The sequence below is a fragment of the Rhinatrema bivittatum genome, chromosome 8, assembly GCF_901001135.1.
Source record: "Rhinatrema bivittatum chromosome 8, aRhiBiv1.1, whole genome shotgun sequence".
Classification (NCBI taxonomy): Eukaryota; Metazoa; Chordata; class Amphibia; order Gymnophiona; family Rhinatrematidae; genus Rhinatrema; species Rhinatrema bivittatum.
Window position 1 is genome coordinate 169,975,545 of NC_042622.1, and position 20,328 is coordinate 169,995,872.

At 46.8% G+C, this 20,328-nt stretch overlaps 1 protein-coding gene across 4 annotated transcripts in view; it reads left to right on the forward strand.

The window, feature by feature from the left end:
- Positions 1-1,232: 1,232 nt before the first annotated feature.
- Positions 1,233-20,328, forward strand: part of ITGAE (integrin subunit alpha E) — a 151,868-nt gene continuing 132,772 nt past the window's right edge. For 3 of the 4 annotated variants that reach the window (XM_029611307.1, XM_029611309.1, XM_029611308.1), the window contains exon 1: positions 8,013-8,322. In XM_029611307.1, the coding sequence (XP_029467167.1) occupies positions 8,280-8,322 (43 nt within the window). In that variant the 5' untranslated portion in view covers positions 8,013-8,279. Of the gene's footprint in view, positions 1,300-4,731; positions 4,790-8,012; positions 8,323-20,328 lie in introns of those variants that run through there. The other variant, XM_029611310.1, reaches the window with a different exon arrangement.

Genomic DNA, 20,328 nt, shown 5'->3' on the forward strand with positions numbered 1-20,328 from the left:
GCACATGGACACACTCACGCACCTTTTAAAATCTACCCCATAATGCATTAGCACTGACATCATATGGCATTACAGGTAAAGTCTCACTGTATTAGCATTGATATACTGCATGACAAGTGAAGTCATACTGCATTAGCACTGATATCACACTGCATTATAAGTGAATTCACTCTGCATTAGCACTGATATCACACTGCATTACAAGTGAAGTCATACTGCATTAGCACTGATATCACACTGCATTATAAGTGAATTCACTCTGCATTAGCACTGATATCACACTGCATTACAAGTGAAGTCATACTGCATTAGCACTGATATCACACTGCATTATAAGTGAATTCACTCTGCATTAGCACTATCACACAACATTATAAGTGAAGCCATACTGCATTAGAACATAAGAACATAAGACATGTCATACTGGGTCAGACCAAGGGTCCATCAAGCCCAGTATCCTGTTTTCAAAAGTGGCCAGTCCAGATCACAAGTACTTGGCAAGTACCCAAACATTAGATAGATCAGAAGCTACTATTGCTTATTAATTACCGTAATAGCAGTTTATGGATTTATCCTCTAGGAACTTATCCAAACCTTTTTCAAACCCAATTACACTAACTACTGTAATCACATCCTCTGGCAATGAATTCCAGAGTTTAACTGTGTGCTGAGTGAAAAATATTTTTCTTTGATTTGTTTTAAATGAGCTACTTGTTAACTTCTTGGAGTGCCACCTGGACCTTCTATTATCTGACAGTAAATAACTGATTTACATTAACTTGTTCATGTCCTTTCATGATTATTTAGACTAAGACTTCTATCATATCCCCTTTCAGTCATCTTTTCTCCAAACTGAACAGCCCTAACTTCATTAGCCTTTCCTCATAGGGCAGCCATTCCATGCCCCTTATCATTTTGGTCGCCCTTCTCTGCACTTTCGCAAGTGCAGCTATATCCTTTTTGAGATGTAGTGACCAGAACTGCACACAGTATTCAAGGTGCGGTCTCACCATGGAGCGACACAGAGGCACTATCACATCCTCTATTTTATTTTCCATTCCCCTTCTTAATAATTCCTAACATTCTGTTTGCATTAGCACTGACATCGCATGGCATTACAAGTAAAGTTGCACTGCATTAGCACTGATATCACACTGCCTTTTGAGTGAAGTCACTCTGCATAAGCAGTGACATCACAATCCATAAGCACTCATGTTGTTCTGCATTAACACAAGCAACCTACAGGAGACGGCAGTTAAAACCCTGAACAGTAATGATACGACTGCAGCAGACTTCCAAGTAGGTTAAGGTGACCTCCTGCACAGAATGACCCAAAAACGAATGAGCATGGGGAGGCTGGCCTTTTTGGGGGGGCTGCGCAGATTCTTACAAACTTGCTATGAAGATATGGGAGGAGGCCTGGATATTGGATATTGGATTTAGGGTTGGTCTTATAAGAGTGAAAGGGAAGATGAAAAGTCCTGAAATGGCCTCCCAGTGGAGGTGATGGATTTTGACATTCTTGGGATGGATTATGGAGGGCAGTGGTGGGAGGGGAGTTGCAAGGACAGGGAGTGAAAGAGCTGGTGTTGGTTTGTATATGGGGATTTGTATGCTCATCTACTCAGGGTAGCAGAAAACCAACAATGAATCTCAACTGGGCAGACTGGAGGGGCCAGTTCATCTTTACAGTCAGGCCAATGCAATACAATGCGCTTAGCCGAGTGCACTGTTTAACCCGTGGTTGGATGCGGATTTGGACGCGCGTCTACAACCCCTTATTCTATAAGGGGATTAGTGCATCCAAAACGCACGTCCAACACACTCTGAAGCTAATAGCTCTCATCACATGCAAATTCTCCCCCGAGTCAAAAAAAAAAAAAAGTGCACCTGCCTCGTACATTTTTACCCTCAGAAATTAACGCCTACCCAGAGCAGGAGTTAATTTCTGAGCAGCGATATTAAGTCGGAGGAACAAAAAGGACAAGAATGTTTAAAAAAAAAATATTTTTTTAAAGTGTGCCGGCGGTCAAGTTAGGAAAACGGATGCTCAATTAACAGGCATCCGTTTTCCTAACCCGCACTGACAGCCACCTCTCCTGGGCGCCCGCTGCTGAGGAGGCACCAGGGGGGCGCACATTTGTCCCTAGCGCCTCCATGGCAGCGCGACTCCTCATTTAAATATTCGATTGTGCGCCCAGGAGAGGTGCTGGGCATGTGTTAGGAAAGCAAGCGCTCAACACTGAGTTCCTGTTTTCCACGCTGATTTTTGGATCAACCTGATTGTTTCCAGCTGAGCCGGGTGGAGCTGTTTTGAGCCTTGGAAAGGGGGTTAGCAGCTGATGGAAGGAAGGGATTTATTCACCATCTCTTATTACCCCTTGTCCCTTGAGACTGAAGCACAGGAAGCTTTAAATCTCCTCTTTATGGATCTAGGTGAGATATGATAGTGAGGTGACAGCGGAACACTCGGCCAGGTCTGAGGGGCTGAAGACAAAACTGACGACAGTAAGGGGAGTGTGTCTGCTCCCTTATGTCACATACATACTTCCAGCCAGTTTGGGGGCATGGAGCAATGCACTGTAACCAGTTAATGCTGTTATAAGTATATTCCACTTAAAAGACCATCTTTTCCCAGATCTCTTCCCATCATAGGACCTTTCTGCTTATGAGACATTCTCCTCCCAGTTCAGAGGGGCTTTGATTAGAGAGATTTCTAATGTCTCTTCCTGAGGAACAGTGAAGGGCAGCAGATAAGGAGGCCGATGCAATACAGTCCGCTCGGTTGGACGCGGGTTGCATAGGAGCTACCTACTTCCCTTATGCAATAAGGGGATTAGCGCCTCCACAACGCTCGTCCAACGCGGAGTGAAACTAATAGCGCTCATCACATGCAAATGCACGTGAATGAGGCTATTAGCTATGCACTCCAATTGCAAAAAAAACCCAAAACATGCATCTAAGATGCACATTTTTGCATTCAGAAATTAACGCTCCCTTCTGCTTTTCTGTATAGCTTCCTACTTAATATTGTTGCGATATTAAGTAGGAGGAACAAATCTTTAAAAAATTATTTTAAAAAAGTTTAAAAAAGAAAAAGCGCCGGCAGTTGGGTGCAGGAAACGGATGCTCAGTTGACAAGCGTCCGTTTCCTGAACCCCCAGCTGTGCACCGTTTAGGAAAAACCAACGCCGATAAATTCGGCGTCTGTTTTCCTAACCGGCGGACAGCCGACGCTCTCAGGCTCCCGTTATCAAGGAGGTACCAGGTGTGCGCGCAAGCGACCCTAGCACCTCCTTGACAACGCGATTCCTAATCTAAAGATTGCATGGAGCCCCCAGGAGGGGCGCCTGAGGGTTGCGTTAGGAAAGCGGGCGCTGAGGGTTCGGTGCCCGTTTTCACCGCATATTTATTGCACCGGCCCCAAGGTTGGGCCAGAAAACCAAGCAGTACTTCTGAAAGGGCTGAACTCACTGTCGCCAAGTCGCGCTCCCACCGTCTTTACAGGAGGCAGAGATCTCAGGACCTGACCTTACGCTTCTTAGGCTCCAAGACCGTGTGAAAAAGACTGCAGTGCCTCAGGTATTAGGGGAACCTTCTCTAATGCAGACGCTCAATTTCTTCTCCTTTCATGGAAAGGGACTTAGATTTTGTCCTGACTGAAGGCCGCTGAGGAGAAGGCCTGGGAGGACTCTGTGAGCAGCAGACAAGGCCCAGATGTTTGTAAGTGCACAGTGTCCCACGAGTCACACATCTGTACAAGATACAGTGCGAATTCATGGCAACACTTCCTCATTTCTCTGTCCTATGGATTTAGAAACCCATAGCAGTTGTGCTAGGAAGGGCCTAGAGAACAAGTGATTTATATAAAATCTCCCTTCCTCTTTTCCCATTTCTCTCTTGTTTCTCTTTTTTTATTTATTTATTTATTCATTTTCAAATCATTACAAACATCCAAAATAGTTGTAACATGAAATTATTACATCTCAGTACAAACCATTCTTCTGCTATATTCTTTTAAGAAGCAACAAGGACCCTTACAATTTCTTCAGAGCAAATAAATCAGGTAATTTCTAAATTTAACAAGGAATTTTTTTTTTTCAATTTCTCTTTATATTATACCTCAATCTAATTGGATTGGATGTTACCTACCTCAATCTTACATTTATCTAAAAAAGCTCTTAAGTGTGTAGGTTCAAAATAGACATAATTATTGTCCTTATACTTAAATGTACACTTGCATGGATATTTGATAACTATCTGGATTCCCAAAGCCTTAGCTTCTGGTAACATCTCTACAAATTTTTTCCTTCTAGTTTGAGTATCCTTTGTGAGATCGGGATAGATCCATATCTTTTGACCGAAGAATGTTTTATCACGGTTTTGTAAAAAGGTTTTGAAAATCATGTCTCTATCCCTTTCATTCACAAAGGACACTAATAATGTGCCTCTGAATTCGATTTGCTCCTCAGAGGGTGTTTCCAAGAAAGCAGTCAAATCTGTTTCCAAATTTACTTCTAATAATCTAGGTTCATTTCTGATTCCTATATTAGGTAGAAAATAGATTTTTGAGATATCTGGCATTTTGTCCTGTGTTATTAATAAGACATTCATCAAATATTTTTTGAATTGTTCTTTAGGCGAAATTAATTTTGCACTTGGGAAGTTTAATATCCTCAAGTTTAGATACCTCATCTTATTTTCAATCTCTCTCTTGTTTCTCTTTTTCAGATCTGATGCACTGAAGGGCTTCTCACACTCAGGGGTTTATACAGAGCACCATTAACAGGTCCAGCCCTTCTTCTTATATTTTTTATATTGCTAAGGATTGGTACAAGAGACTGATTACTGTGTTTCTGGCCTTTTTTTCCTTGGCATAATATATATATATTTTTAACTTGCATGTCAAAATTACAAGTATGTGGCATGCACCATGGGCTGCAACTTTCAAATGCCTGTGAATCTTTTTCCCCATGGACTTCACACCAGTACTCAAAGGGCAAGGACATGCTCTCTTTCCCTTTGAAAATTGCCTGGGAAAAAGAATCTGCAGAGATTTGCCTTTTCTTTTCCTGTGCATACTTTTCCCCTGCAAAGCAATGCAAAGAATTCTGAAAATGCAAACCTACATGCATTGTTGCCTCCCCCAACCTAACCCCACCCCTGAAACCCCCTACTTTTTCTGCTGGTAAAAGCACATGCAAAAAGGCCAGGCAATATTCAGACAGGCTCTTTACCAGGGCAAACAGCTTTGGAAAATTACCCTGCTCATATTCATGCTGCACACGCTTCCCAGATGCAAACATGTTATAGTCACATTGCACATGGATCCCAGGTGTAAACATGTTATAATCACACTGCACACCCTTCCCATATGTAAACGTTAATAGTCACACTGCACATGCATCCCAGATATAAACATGTTATAATCGTTCTGCACACGCTTCCCAGGTGTAAACATGTTATAGTCACATTGCACATGGATCCCAGGTGTAAACATGTTATAGTCACATTGCACATGGATCCCAGGTGTAAACATGTTATAATCACACTGCACACACTTCCCAGATGTAAACACATTATAGTCACTCTGCATATGCATCTCAGGTGTAAACACTTTATAGTTTCATTGCACATGCTTCCTAGGTGTAAAAGCATACTGTGGAATCCATGTCAAGCATACTTTCAGAGGTTTTTGCTTTGTTCTGCTCAGTGCTAGAATCTGTGGGTGCAGGATGCACATGACACAGTTTCAGAGCATGCGGTATATGAGGTGGCTACAGATATTTCTGCAGGGGAAATGGAAACGTCAGCACTCTCCAGCCTCCTGCAAATGGTTTATCTGTGAGAACCTGTCCCAGGAGCAGGAGGTGCCTGTAATAGTCCAGAACCACACTGTGTGCAGATATTTGTATAATGTGGAAGATTATTTATATAGAAAAGAGATGGGAAAAGCAGATGGGTGTCCTGCTGCTGACCTGGGCCGTCTCAGGAATATTGTTGTAGATTTCCTCCAAGCAAAACTGCATATGTTTTGTATAATTTCATATGATGAAGCTGAAAGTTCTCAGGACTTGAAAAGTAAAGGACAAGCATGCTCTGTTAAACAAACAAAAAAAAACCAAACCCTGTAATATTTATTCAAGTTTAACAAAACCTGAATGCTAGAACTAAGGCTCTTTTTTTGTTTCTCTAGCAGAGAGTGCCTTAGGCCAGGCTCAGGGCTCGGAAGCGCTGCTCTGTACCGTTGTGCAGGCAATCTGGGTCAGAGTCCAGAGCTCTGCTGTCGATGCTCGGGCAGCTAGGGCTGGGATTCCGAGCTACTGACAGCAGTGACACCTACTGGGTGCTAGAGGGAGCCGTGACTCCCAAGGGTTGTTACTGCAATGAGTGAGCAAGAGAGGGGGGAAAACCCCTGGGTAACTGTAAACGAAGATTCATGGGTCCAGTTCGGATTGCGAGCTGGAAGCTCCAAAGAAGGAGAAGGAGAAAAGAAAGAACTGGCGCCAGACAGATTCCTGAGCAGCCCCTTCCTCTAACTAACAGGCATGACCTTTGCTGAGTTTCTGAAGGACACAGACACAGCACCATCCTTCAATGAGGGAAAGTCCCCCGTGACTCAGTCTCTAGCAGAAGATGCTCCACTAACCCACTCAGAAATCCAGCAGAAGAGTGAGAGCAGGGGAAGTGAAACTGCAGAGAAGGATCCGCAGACCTGGTTCCTCTCTGCCCCCACCTCTGTTTGATTTTCCCACAAACAAAAGTCAGGGGTCTGCTGGGGAAGCAGCAATCACAGCCCCTGGGGGAAAGTCGTCGAACTCATCACTGATAGGAGGGCCCCTGGCAGGGACAGATTTAGGATTTTGCTCCCTCCCCAGGCAATGTTCTCTCCAAGGAGTGACTAGATGTGCACTCATTTTTTTTTTGCATGTGAGCAGCAATTTTTTTAAAACAGCAATTTTTAGTGCCAGTATTCTGTATGCAGCACAAAGGAAAATGTATGTGAGCGACCATGTAAAACTTGCGCGTGATGCCCCAAAATGTATGAGCAATTGCTCAGGTGCTCAGTTTAGAAGAAACTATGTCCCCAGGCACTTTTGGTGCTTTCACCCTCCCATCTCCTGCGAGGGGCTGTTACAGGTAGCAGAGGGCTGTTCTCAGCTGAATGAGATTCAGCAGAGCTGGAAGGCAGCAAATCTTAGCCAGCCTGCTGCCCCTAAATGTTTGCCACCCTAGGCAAAGACGTAATGGGTGCCCAATGACAAATCCAAGGCCGGCCTGTGGGCTCAAAAGCATCACTGCAGTGAATAGGGTTAGAGGGGGGAAGGATTAGAAATCCCCCACTCATTGCAGATTACGTTTTATGGTATTAGATCCAAATCCTGGTTCTGATTTAGCTGGGGACCCAAAATAGCAGAAGGAAACTTCTGGGTCAAATTAGTGCCCACCTCCTCCTGTGCATCCTGGCTGATGGCACAGGTGGGGTGCATGGACCCAGTCTGCTCCAGGAGGTCTTTGATGGACACATGCAACCTTTCACCTTTGGATACAAATTTGGAAAAACGTCGCCTTTACACATTTGTATTTGCAGAAATCTCAAATGGGGGAAAAAAGAAATCTTTGGATTGGGGAAAAAGTGGCCAAAAGTGTGCCTGTAACTGGTACCCACGTTATCGCACAAAATATTTTCCCATGCATGCCCATGCTGGATACTTTGACAAATATGCAAAATGAAGACATCGCTTGTGTCTCTGACCCAGAGCAGGTGACAGGAGGCTCACTTCGTTCTCTCTTCTTGCTGTTTGACAGTAGCCGTCAAGAAATCCGGTACTGATATGGCCCAGGGTGCAAAGGCCGTGCCTCGGCTCTCTGGGTTTCCCCTTTCCCTGTACCTTGCACTGTACAAAAGATCTGCACAGCGGGAAGGGCGCGCTCGGCTCCCGCTTGGCTTGAGAGAATTCTTCTCCTGGCTGCATTTCCCCCCCCCCTGGATCTGCACAGCTCCTAGAAGGGCTGCACTGGGGCTTCATCAGTTTTTGCAAGGTTCTGGTTTTGTTTTTTTTTTTCAGTCAAGCCCCCCACAACTTCTGAGAAGAAAGAGAAGTGCAGTGGGAGCCCGAAGTACAAGCCGAGAGGAAACCACAGAACACGTCGAGAAAAGAAGAACCTGACACATAGCGCCCCCGCCCGCCCCCTCTCCTCTCCTCTCTCACACACGCAGAGCCCCCGATGCCTGCAGCGGCTCCGCGCGCCAGCAGCGCTTCAGGCGTGGACGAGACATGGAGCCGGGGACCGTCCTGCGCTGCCTCCTGCTCCTCCTCAGTAAGAGACCCCTGCGGGGCCGGGGGGGGGGGGGGGGGGGGTCCGATCTTAATCCTTTAGAAATGGTGAGAGCTCCTTGCTCGGATCGACGCGGTTTGATTTCCTGAGCCGTTTGCGGCTCCGGATGGGGACGGAGCTGATGGCTCCCTGGCGGGACGTTTATTGAAAAGCAGCGCCTCCTCCTGAAATGTGCCCAGCGCAACCTTCTGCTCCCGCTCTTCGGGGCTGCTTTTTGTGTCGGCCCTGCACTATTGTATCTGAAATGCTGATTTCTTCCCAACAGTGCTTCCAGATATTAAGCTTGGGTAAGGCAGACAGAGCAGATGTTGTGCGTTTGCTATAAATATGTCCTCAGTAGGAAGGCAGCTCCAGGGAGATAAGAGTGTGGTCTTAATACAGAGGGGTCCAAAGAGACAAGGAGGCTCACCCTGCCATCATTTATCTGTTGGCCCTGCGTGCATATCTCCCACAGAAACATAGACTGTGATGGCAGATAGGGGCCCCGGGGCCCTTCTAACCAACCCAATGCCACAGGGGCCCCCGCTGCTCTCTGGGGATCCCTGGCCCTTGGCGCAGGCTTTCTCGAACCCTCGGCCTCCCCTGGGAGTCCGTCCCTTGCATCCGCCGCCCTTTCCCGTGTTACCGCTGAGTCCCGGACGCCTTTCAGCGGGTCCTCTCGTTCCAGGACTTTTGGAAAGTTTGCACCTGATCCACTTCCGAGGTATTGGAACAGCTTTCCCATCCTTTCCTCTCCAGTTATCTGTTTCGGCCCCTGAGGCTCCTCTCATAAGGCTTTGGGTGCGGACCCCGCCCCGTTGTTGGCAGGCTGAAGGTTCATTTTTAAACAAGACGAGAAATGTAATAAAAAGGTTTGAAAACAAGATGAATTCCCCTCCCCCTCCCCTCTCCCAATTCTTTTTCTTCCTTGACTTTCAATGAAAAAAGAAACTTAGAGAGAAGCAACATTTTCCTATCCCCCATCTTCCCCTAAGCCTCCAAAAACCCCCAGACCACACTTGCCCCTGCTGTGGAGGTCTCTGATGCTGAAAGGGGCAAGAGGGATTCCAAGTGGCTCCAGCCCTGCTGGATCCAGTTCTGCATCCTCAGGGCTGACCTGCACCATTTTCCAGCCGGCCTGGGGGGGGGGGGACGGGGGACAGGAGCGTCTGGTGATCTCATTGCCCATTGAATCACCCCCACAGAAAAGATAAAGTGGAGGAGACTGTTTCCTTTTGTTTGTTTCTTTTGGGGTTACATTTTTTTAATTCAATGCTTCTTTCAGTAGCAAAGGAAACAAAACAAACAAACAAAAAAAAAAACATTCAAGGAATAGAAATCAGAATAACCCTCCCCCCACCCAAAATGAAAAAAACAAACAGGCCGATACAGTACAGTACGCTCTGACGGACCTGTTAATCTGTCCTTGGATGTGCGTTTTCCCTTACCCCTTATTCAGTAAGGGGTGGAAAACGTGTGTCCAACCCGCCGAACCTAATAGGGCCCTCAACATGCAAATGCATGTTGAGGGCCCTATTAGGTATTCGCACGCTATTCAGAAAGTAAAATGTGCAGCCAAGCCGCACATTTTACTTTCAGAAATTAGCTCCTACCCAAAGTAGGCGCTAATTTCTTCGGGCACCGGGAAAGTGCACAGAAAAGCAGTAAAAACTGCTTTTCTGTGCACCCTCCGACTTAATATCATGGTGATATTAAGTTGGAGGTCCCGAAGAGTTAAAAAAAGGTAAAAAAAAAATTTGAAGTCGGCCCGCGGCTGTCGGGTCGAAAACCAAACGCTCAATTTTGCCGGCGTCCGGTTTCCGAGCCTGTGGCTGTCAGCGGGCCCGAGAACCGATGCCGGCAAAATTGAGCGTCGGTTGTCAAACCCGCTGACAGCCGCTGCTCCTGTCAAAAAAGAGGCTTCCTTTTGCCCGTTTTTACCGCCGGGCCTAATTTAAATACAGATTTGCATGCACCGGCGAGTGGCTGGTGCGCGCGCCCACTCTCCCGTGGACTTTACTGAATCGGCCTGTATGTAATTTGTTTTCAGTGCACATCCCTACATTTGGGGAGCCCTTTTCTGGACTTCCTTACTTTGTCCATATCCTTTTGCAGGTTCGGTCTCCAGAACTAGACTCTCCAGATGAGGTCTCACCAACCATCTGTACAGCAGCGTTATCACCTCCTTTTCTCCGCTGGTTATGCTTCTGCCTTTGCACACCTGAAAATCCCTCTGGCTCTGGCCACGATTTAGCCACACTATTTTGTCACCTTAAGATCATCAGGTACTTGTGGCCTGGACTGGCCACTGTTGGAAACAGGATACTGGGCTTGATGGACCTTTGGTCTGACCCGGTATGGAGGTTCTTATCAAATATAATCTCTGCAAAATCTCTTTTCTGCTTGCTGGGCATCGGTATACCACCACACCCCCTCCATTGTGTATTGCCCCCCTAAGATTTCTCTACCCCCAAATGCATGACTTTGCACTTAATGGCAAAGCCTTCGACTATTCCTCAAGCATCCTGTGATCACTTCTGTAATGAGCAGGTTCCTGGGGCAGCAAATAGTGTGGGGAAGCAGATCACAGGCCCACAGGAGATCAGTAAAAAAAAGTTTACTTTACAAAACAGGATTGTAGTACAAAAGTATACAATAGATAGGACAGGAATACATCTTATATGTGTATATAAGAAAATAATAGAGCAAAACCAAAACTAATTCTAGCAACACACTTACATACAGTAGAGAGGTAGAGAGAGAGAGAGAGAGACTACTTTAATACAACAACACATTGAATCATAGGTTACGAGTCCCTTACCTTGCTCTCAAGAGATAAGCAGCAAACCCCATGTTGACCTGCAAGGAGTTAGTGTCCATACTAACTTCCTTGGAGTTAGTACAGTTGAGTTCTGTAGTGTGCCAACACACTGAGCTGGTTCCACTTTATATTCAGTATGGGTACCCAGCACCTGAGTAACCAAAGGGAGAATCAAAGATTTCTGCACAGTGCTAGTATTGTGGTCTGCTCACCATTTAATCAGTTTCTCGGTTGACTTTATCTGCAACAAACTATCTTCTGTTATTGGTGGAACTAAGAAATCTTTTTGAGGTCCCATGGGTTTAGAGAAGTTTGTTAATAAGTGGAACTCGGTCAGCATTGATCTGTCGTCTGATGATATTATTCACATGGCTTACTCTTTCAGTGAGGCTCTGTCCACTGTTCTGGAAGATGTAGCTCCTCTTAGAACAGCTAACGTTTCCTTGGTTAGAAAGCGTTTACCCTAGTTTTCTGAGGAACTCATTGGGCTCAAAAGGAAAATGAGAAGAGCCGAGCATCTTTTGCAGCATCAGAGAACTGAATCCACCAAAGCTCGGTTTATTCTGATTTGTTCTCAGTACAGGGATAGTTTCATTTCTTGTAAAAAAAAGTCCTACAATACATACAACTTGTTTGCAAACCTCCCTTAATCGTCCAAAGAAACTCTTTGGAATTGTCAACACTTTGTTTCGTTCAGCCCCCAAACTTCCTCCAACAGCAGTTTGGGCTGTGAACTTTTCGTCACACGTTGCCGGAACAAGGGCATTGTCATCCCTTCAGTCGGGGCAGCTGCCTCTATGGTTTCATCTCCATCAGACATGGCGGTTCAGCTGATCCTTTGGTCACATTTTGAGGTAGTTGCTAGCATGGAGGTCATCGTGTCTTTAAAGTCACTTAGAGCTTCCCATTGTCCATTAGATTCTTGCTCAGTAGCTGGTCGATTTTAAAAGCCCTCCGCATGCCGAAGCCGTGAGATGTGAGTGGGACTCGGTGCAGCGCGCGCGCTGGGCGGATTTTAAAACCCATGCGGGTACGCGCACAAAAACTATTTTTCGCCAAAAGGGGTGGGGAATGGGCGTGGTCTGGACATGGCATTGGCCGAAACTGCACCATGAAGCCTGCGCTTAAGTCTTTATGTGCACAAGTGCGCACAAGAGTCCCCCACTGTGTAACTTTATTTCTGCTATGGGCGGCGTGTAAGTTATAAAATAAAGAAAAATATGGTAGTCAGCGGGATTTTAAGGCTCGGGCCTAATAGGATAAAAGGGGAGACGATTTAGTTGGGGGGGGGGGGTTAAGAAGTCCTCTCTTTTACTGGGTTGAACTGGGGACCAATTAGGAAAAGAGGTAATTGCGTCAGCGCTCATGTCTAGTAAAATCCCCCCATTTATGCGCATCAGTGTGAAACTGTGCGTACATGTATGCGTGAATAACCAATTCTAAAAGATGCGTATGTAAACGCGCATATACGTATGTATGTTTTAAAATCATCACGTCTATGTGCGCACACCGGCATGCATGTGCACATGTGTGCTCGCGCACAGCTCTTAAAATCTACCTCTACGTCTTTTAATCAGCTTATTGCCTCTCTTTCAGAATGTTATCACCATTATCATGAACTTACCCCTTGCACAAGGGGTTGCTACTCCATGTCTTAAGAAGTCCATGCTCACACCAGACCTAAAAAAGGCCAATTTGCCTCCTGATTCTGTCTCAAGTTATAGACTTATCTCTAATCTTTCCATCATGGCTAAATTAATGGCAAAGCTAGTGCACTCACAGCTCACTAATTTTAGTCTGGGAGGTCGATCGGACCTAGTGTCCGGTCGGCCAATGTAATGTGGGCCCAGGAACTCTCGGAGAGCAGGCCCGAGGTTTCGGCGGTCCAAGGTTAGGCACGGGGTCATGCCCGGGGCAGGGCAGGGCAGGGCCAGCAGTTAGGGGGTGAGGGGGAACGCACGGGGAAAGGAAGGAGCCGAGAAGGCTCCAGGCAGGAAGGTGTGATTGGGCAGGCTCGGGAGCTGCTGGGGTGCTGGCTGGCCTGGATAGGTCAGCCGGCATGATGTCAGCAAAATAGGTGGGGCTTCATGGCTGCACGCGGCTGGCTCAGTCACTCTCTGGAGCCGCTGCAGCCAGCTCGGTCGCTTCCCTCCCAACCGCCCTTTCTTTTTCTGTTACTGTTGTTGTAAGGGGTATTGTTGTCGCAGCGGGGGGGGGGGACGGGGACGACTTGATGTTGAGGCAGATATGGCCCGAGCCACTACAGCTCATGTTTGTTATTTGTTAAAGATTGTTTCCTGCTACAACTTGTATTGGTTGACAACTGGGGGGGGGGGGGGGGCAGTTGGTGGATACGGGCTCCTTGCTGGGAGGCGGCGGGGGTCCATTGGCCTGGCCCCTTGCTGGCTAGTGGCGGGGGTCCACTGGGTTGGCTCCTTGCTGGAGGCGGCGGGGGTCTGAATTCGGTGTAAGGGCTGGAATGTCGAGCCGCGTGGCTGGTCTTGACCGTCTTGCTGGTGAGTGGTGGATGATTTGGGGGGGGGGGGTTTGTTGAATCGAAATTGTGAATGTTATGAGCAAGGCTCGGGCCTCCCTAGCGTTTATTAAAGCTGTGACCTTTGTTAAAGCCAAACTGCTGTCTGTGTATTATCGGAATTGTAAAAAGGGGCGGATGTGAGCGAGTGGTGTCCTGGTTGCCCATATTATATTATTTTTCCATCTAACTTTAACAATGCTCTGAGCTTTATTGTTTACCTCCTCATGCTCTGGGTATGGGGGAGGTAAGGGACAGGAGCAAACTGTAGGACAGGAGCGCATACTACTTATGTATCAGGCTTGTAATTGCTGTTGTCGGTTTAAATATGTTTGCTCGTTTATTGATATTATTGTTGTAATTTCCTGTCTTGCACAATAAAAATGATGGTTTTGAAAAAAAAACACCTTTTTGGTGGTTTCCCCCACCGAAAGTGCAAGATATCAGGCTACCCGTTTGCGAGCCTTCTCAGTTGGAATGGTCTGCCTAACAAGTTGCGGGAGATTACAGATTACAGTCATTTTAAGAAAAAATTAAAACCTAATTTTTTTAAAGTGGCATTTCCCTGACCTTAAGGTATCTACTTTTTTTTATTTTATGTGTTCAGATTTTTATAATATTTTGTTTTGCTTGTTATGAATAGTTATATCTTATCATGAGTATTTTGATGTTAGTTGTTTTAAATTTTTGCTCATATCACTGTAAACCACCCAGCATGACTGTCATAAGTGGTATATAAGAAATTTTAATAAATAAATAAAGCTACTTACCCTTGGGTGTAAGAGCCTTTATGCAGGGGAATAATTTGTATCAAGCATTATCACATCAGTTCCAAAAATGTTGGGGCTGGGAACAGGAATATATATAGTGTGTACAACAGAGGCATACGCAATAAGGATTTCTTTGTTCAAGCAGTCCTAAACTACAAACGTGTGGCTCGGATTTCTTCATACCAAGCAATACTAGGCTAACAATCAGAGCTCAGTGTTTCACTTTTCTGTGGATCTATTCTATCCCTGCATGTCCCTGGCGTTCCCCTGTCCTTAATCACAACACAACCTCATATTCCATCTACCCCCTTACCAATGTCCACACTATTGTAGATCTTTGTGCCATTTGCACTAATCTCTCCAGAATATTGCTCAGAAAGCTATTGAACAAACCAGTCCCAGGATCCGTCGCTGAGGCACTCCACTCATTACTCCTTTCCTCAGAGTGAAGCCCATTTACCATGTTCCTCTGTTGTCTATCATGCAACCAGTTTCTAAGCCAGCCCACCACTTGGGTTCCACCCCCAGACTGCTTGTGTTTCATATAAAGAGGTTCATAAAATCAGGAATCATCAAATTGTGCACTGCTTTATGAAAAAAGCATGAGAATGCTTTTTTCATAAAGCATTCATCTACATGATAATTTAATTTAGCTGCCTTTTGCCTCCATGAGCAGATAATTCTTGACATTGTGTCTTGAGAATGATATCAGGGTGATATGGAAATTTCTGGAGACTCAATCTAGAAACTGAGGGTTTATTGCTGGCTGGCAGCTTTGGGAAATGTGATTCACTAGCAGCTAACAGAAGACATGCAGAGTCAATTGGGCTGAATGCTGCATGTCATTTATATAGTCCACAATGCACATATCAAACCCCCTCATTGACAGAAATACTGAAGTGATAGGAAATGGTGAAATTATTGACTTGATAGTATGAGCCTTTGTCAGGAACTTCCTGTATCCAGCAATACTTTTCTTTCTTCTTGTGATGTACAATTCCTTCTTCCTAAAGGATTCATTTTTCAATTGCATTTCCTTCCATCACAAACTTACAGAAAAGGAAAGGATAAACACAGAGGATCCTTAGCTGTGTAGGAGTGAGAGGTAAAGCCTGGGATAAGCACAGAGGATCATTAGCTGTGGGGGAGTGAGGGGTAAAGCCTGGGATAAGCACAGAGGATCCTTAGCTGTGGGGGAGTAAGAGGTAGAGCCTGGGATAAGCACAGAGGATCCTTAGCTGGGGGGATTGAGGGGTAAAGCCTGGGATAAGCACAGAGGATCCTTAGCTGCAGGGCCGCCATCAGGAATTTTGAGGCCCCATACTGTCTGACGCGGCGGTGACGTCACAGCCGCGTCAGACAGTGAACGCTGGCAGGACAGAGCGCGCGGACGAGTCTCTGTCTGCGGTGCTCTGTAAATCAATGCTATGCGTGTCTAAAAGACACGCATAGCATTGATTCTCTCCCTTCTCTGGGGCCCGCACCCAGGGCCGGCTCCAGGTTTCAGTAGGCCCCTGGGCGACAGACTGTCGGAGAGAGCCTCAGTGGGCCTCTTTGCCATGAACTAATACATCCCCCAAGCGCACCTGCCGCCTGGCGGCTGCGGGCCCCCATATGTGGCAGTAGATCCTGGGGCCCCATACTGCAGGCCCAAGAATACTGCCCTGATGGCGGCCCTGCTTAGCTGTGTAGGAGTGAGAGGTAAAGCCTGGGATAAGCACAGAGGATCCTTAGCTGTGGTGGAGTGAGGGGTAAAGCCTGGGATAAGCTCAGAGGATCATTAGCTGTGGGGGAGTGAGGGGTAAAGCCTGGGATAAGAACAGAGGATCCTTAGCTGTGAAGGAGTGAGGAGTAAAGCCTGGGATAAGCACAGCGGATCCTTAGCTGTGAGGGAGTGAGGGGTAAAGCCTGGGATAAGCACAGAGGATCCTTAGCTGTGGGGAATGAGGGATAAAGCCTGGGATAACACAGAGGATCCTTAGCTGTGGAGGCATGAGGGATAAAGCCTGGAATAAGCACAGAGGATTCTTAGGTGTGGAAGAGTGAGGGGTAGAGTCTGGGATAAGCAGAAAGGATTTCCTATTTACAAAGAAATGAAAAAACAAAATCAGAGACGAACTGAGGACTGTGGTATTGTGCCAGGAAGGAAACTGGACAGAGATTAGCTGGGTTTTACCATTCTTATCTGCTGTCAGATTCAATGTTTCTCTGACTCAGCAGGGAGGGCAAAGATTGCAAAGGCCCAGAAACTGATTGTCTCTGTTACTTTTAGAAGTGTTCTCCCTGGAATAAGGTTGATGCCCATTGTTGGCTTGCTGAGCTGAAAGAAATGAGTCTTATGCCTTTTTCCATGCTGGACTGGCCAGTTCTTGCTCTCACTGTAGTGATTTGATTGCCTCTTCTACTCCCGATTCTGTTTGTGGCACATGCTTTCGGCTCATGGCACAGGTACTTGGTGATGCTGCATGGGGTGATAGTACAAGTTCAATTCTCTGCTGTGGTTTCACATTTACTATCAGAATCATAATGATAAAAAATGATGGGTGTGTTTCTGTGTGGGTGTATGTGGGACCTCATTGATGTATGCTGACCCCCTATACTATACCTATTGAAAAAACCCGAAGTCCAGGTTTATTCACTTATCTGTGCATTGAGGATTACAAGGACAATTTCAGAGGCTTGTTGTTGTTAAAACAAAAAAAATGTTGGTTTAGAATGTGAAAAATCAATGTGATCCATATTCAGTGGCATTTAGCTTGATAACTTGTGAGTTATCCGGTTAAATGCCCACTTTTAAGTATTTGCCCCACTTAACTTTTACGCGTGTCGTCCACGGAAGACCCGCAGCACGGCCCCCTCACCTCTCTGCAGTAACTCCAGCTCCTGGTTTCTCCTCTCTGTCGGCGGTGGGTCACCAGCTCTGTCCTCGGGCCTCCCCTGGTGCCTCCGGCTCAGCTGCTGTCCCTGGCGTTCCCGGTCCAGCCACCGCGTCCATTGCTTCACGCCGGGCATCTCCGCGTGGCCCGCAGAGAGACGCTGGTACTCGGCACTGCGCCCCTCCCTAGGCGCGCGCGCGCGTGCATCCTCAATACTTAAGTAGGGACCGCGGCGGGAACCTAGCTGCAGCCCCAGATGATGACGTCAGTGGAGCTTTAGTATTTAAGCTCAGGCTACGCTCCCTAGCTTTGCCTTTGCAACAGGTCTCCTCACTGGTCGAGTACTTGTTGCTTCCTTAGAGATTCATCTTTTTCCTGTGTTCATGTTCCTTGTTTGATCCTGGTTACAGTTTCCTTGTTCCTATGTTCCTGCCTTGCACCTTTCCTAGGATTGCCTACACGGACTTTGACTCTGCTTTGCCTGACCACGCCATTGACTCTCTCCAAGCCCGGACCTCTGCATTGCCTGACTACGTCGCTGCCTCTCTCCAGACCTGGACCTCTGCATTGCTTGACCACGCCGTTGCCTCTCCAGACCTAGATCTCTGCATTGCCTGACTACGCCGCTAGACTATCTCCGTGATCAGACCTCAGCCTTGCTTGCCACTGCTTCCAGATTGCCGCCAGCCCTGACTCAAGCCTGCTCCTCAAGGCCTCTTCAGCTTACTTTCTGGACTTGGCCAATTCAGGCTTCGGCCTGCTCTTGCTCAGGCACCTCCTGTCTGCCTTCATTCCTTAGGCACCCGAGTCTCCAGGACACTACCTTGTCCAGTGTAAGACTGTACCATCTCTCTCCTGCTGTCTCTGGGCTGTACTCAATCTCCTCATCAACTACACACAGAAGCCCACCTAAATCCTGCTGACCCTGGCATCCAAAGGCTTAACCCGCAGGGAACGAGGGCTGGTATTGGTGAAGCTCCAGAGGCCTCTACCGATGGTGGGGACTCGTAGGTCCTCACCTATGGGTTGTGTCAACCCCACCTTGGCCCAAAGGTCTACCTCCGTCACATCAGGGAATCTGCTGCTTGAGGCGAGGGATGAGTTAGCGCTCCCCCAGCCCCACCCCACCTCACCCCGCCAAGGAACGGAACAGGTCAAATCATCAAGCGGGGAGTCTCTATGCAGTCTGGCCCTTTTAGTGATTTGAAATGTTGCGGAAGGGGGAAAGAAGGAGTCGGAGTTCCCAGAGGAGTGGCAGAGTGATAATGTTTCTAGGAAGCTGGCAAACCCACCATACTCCCAGGAACCCTAAGACCTGACTCTCCTAGGAGAAGTGGGAGATGAGTGAATGGTAGTGGTCTGTGTGTGGCGTACTCTTTCCGAGCCATTGCAAGGGCATAAGGCAGACTAGGCCCTGTACAGCCCTGCCCTCACCACCCACAATTAAATTCTGCATTTGTAATAACTAATTTTACATGAAAAAGGACATTCAAAATAGAGTCTTCTGAGGTAAAGATATCACAACAATATATATATTATTTTTACATGCATTGCTGTGTGCCAACTAGAAAACCCTGCAAAAAACACACTTGGAATGCATATGGTATTAGGCTATTGCAATGCATGTTGGGTGTGGGCTTGGTCCTTAGAAAGCCATGAGTAAAGTGAGCTACAGTTACAATATAGTAAGCCTTCCATACTAAAAAATAGTAAAAACCTTATATATGAAAAGGCAACATTGCAAATATTACAGCAGACTCTAAACACCAATACACTTCCTGTTAGGAAAACTACAAGCCAGGCTACTATAGATCCCTACACAAACTTCACACTAGCAGGATGCCTCACCTCAGTTACACATTCATTTATTTGTCTATTAATTTATTTACTTAGAAACTTTGTAGTCTGCTAATCTGAAAATCTTAGTGGATAACAATAACCATATATATTAAAATTGGCAAAATGCAAAACAATCAACAAAATATATAAAAACTACGGAACACAAACAAATTAAATGTTACAATTACAAAGGCAGATTCCAAACAATAGGAAAAGCAGCATAGAAACCCACCACAATAACGGGCGGATTTTAAAAGCCCTGCTCGCGTAAATCCGCCCGGATTTACGCGAACAGGGCCTTGCGCGCCGGTGCGCCTATTTTCCATAGGCCACCGGCGCGCGCAGAGCCCCGGGACGCGCGTAGGTCCCGGGGTTTTTCAAAGGGGGCGTGTCGGGGCGGGACCGGATGACGCAGCGTTTTGGGGCGGGGCGCGGCGCTTCGGGGACGGGACAGGGGGCGTGGCGCAAACAAAAGTATGCGATCGCGCTTTTTAAAAAAAATCTACCCCTAAATCTGCAATGAATTTACCAAACACACACATTCAGAACACAGACAGACAGACTCTCCCCCAATACAGAATAAACAGATCATAAAAGCATAAACAAACATGTAGACAAAAACTTGTTATGCTCAGGCTTGTGAACCCTTGGACGGGAGGATGATATACCTGAGGAGGTGGATCCGTAGGTTCTCCCGTCGGGTGGCGAGGAAGAACAGAAGATGCGACCAGCTGACCCTCAGCACTGGAGACTGAGGCAACTGTGGAAGCAGACGAAGAGTCGTGACATCAAGGAGAGGAACAGAGTCTTCGCCACTGGAAGCCCGCAGTCCCCCCTGGGAGGAGCTTGTAGGGACCGGGCCGCTGGGACTTAGGTGGGCCCTTGGAGACGATGGTCCGGAGGAAGTCCAAGGTCAAGTGCCAGAGGGTTGTCACTTACCAGTCTGAAGTCACACACCAGGAATCACCACTGGCCAATCTGAAGTCAGGAACACCAAGACAAGACAGGAACCAGGAACAACAATCCAAAGTGCAAGAAGACTCACTGAAGCAAGCAGACTTAAGCAGCACTACAAGAGACGGTTTGAAGCAGTGCTCGATCTTCATCCTACCTGGCCACGGCAGGAACCAGAAGTCCAGACGAACAGTCATTCGACAGGAGTGAGGTCCG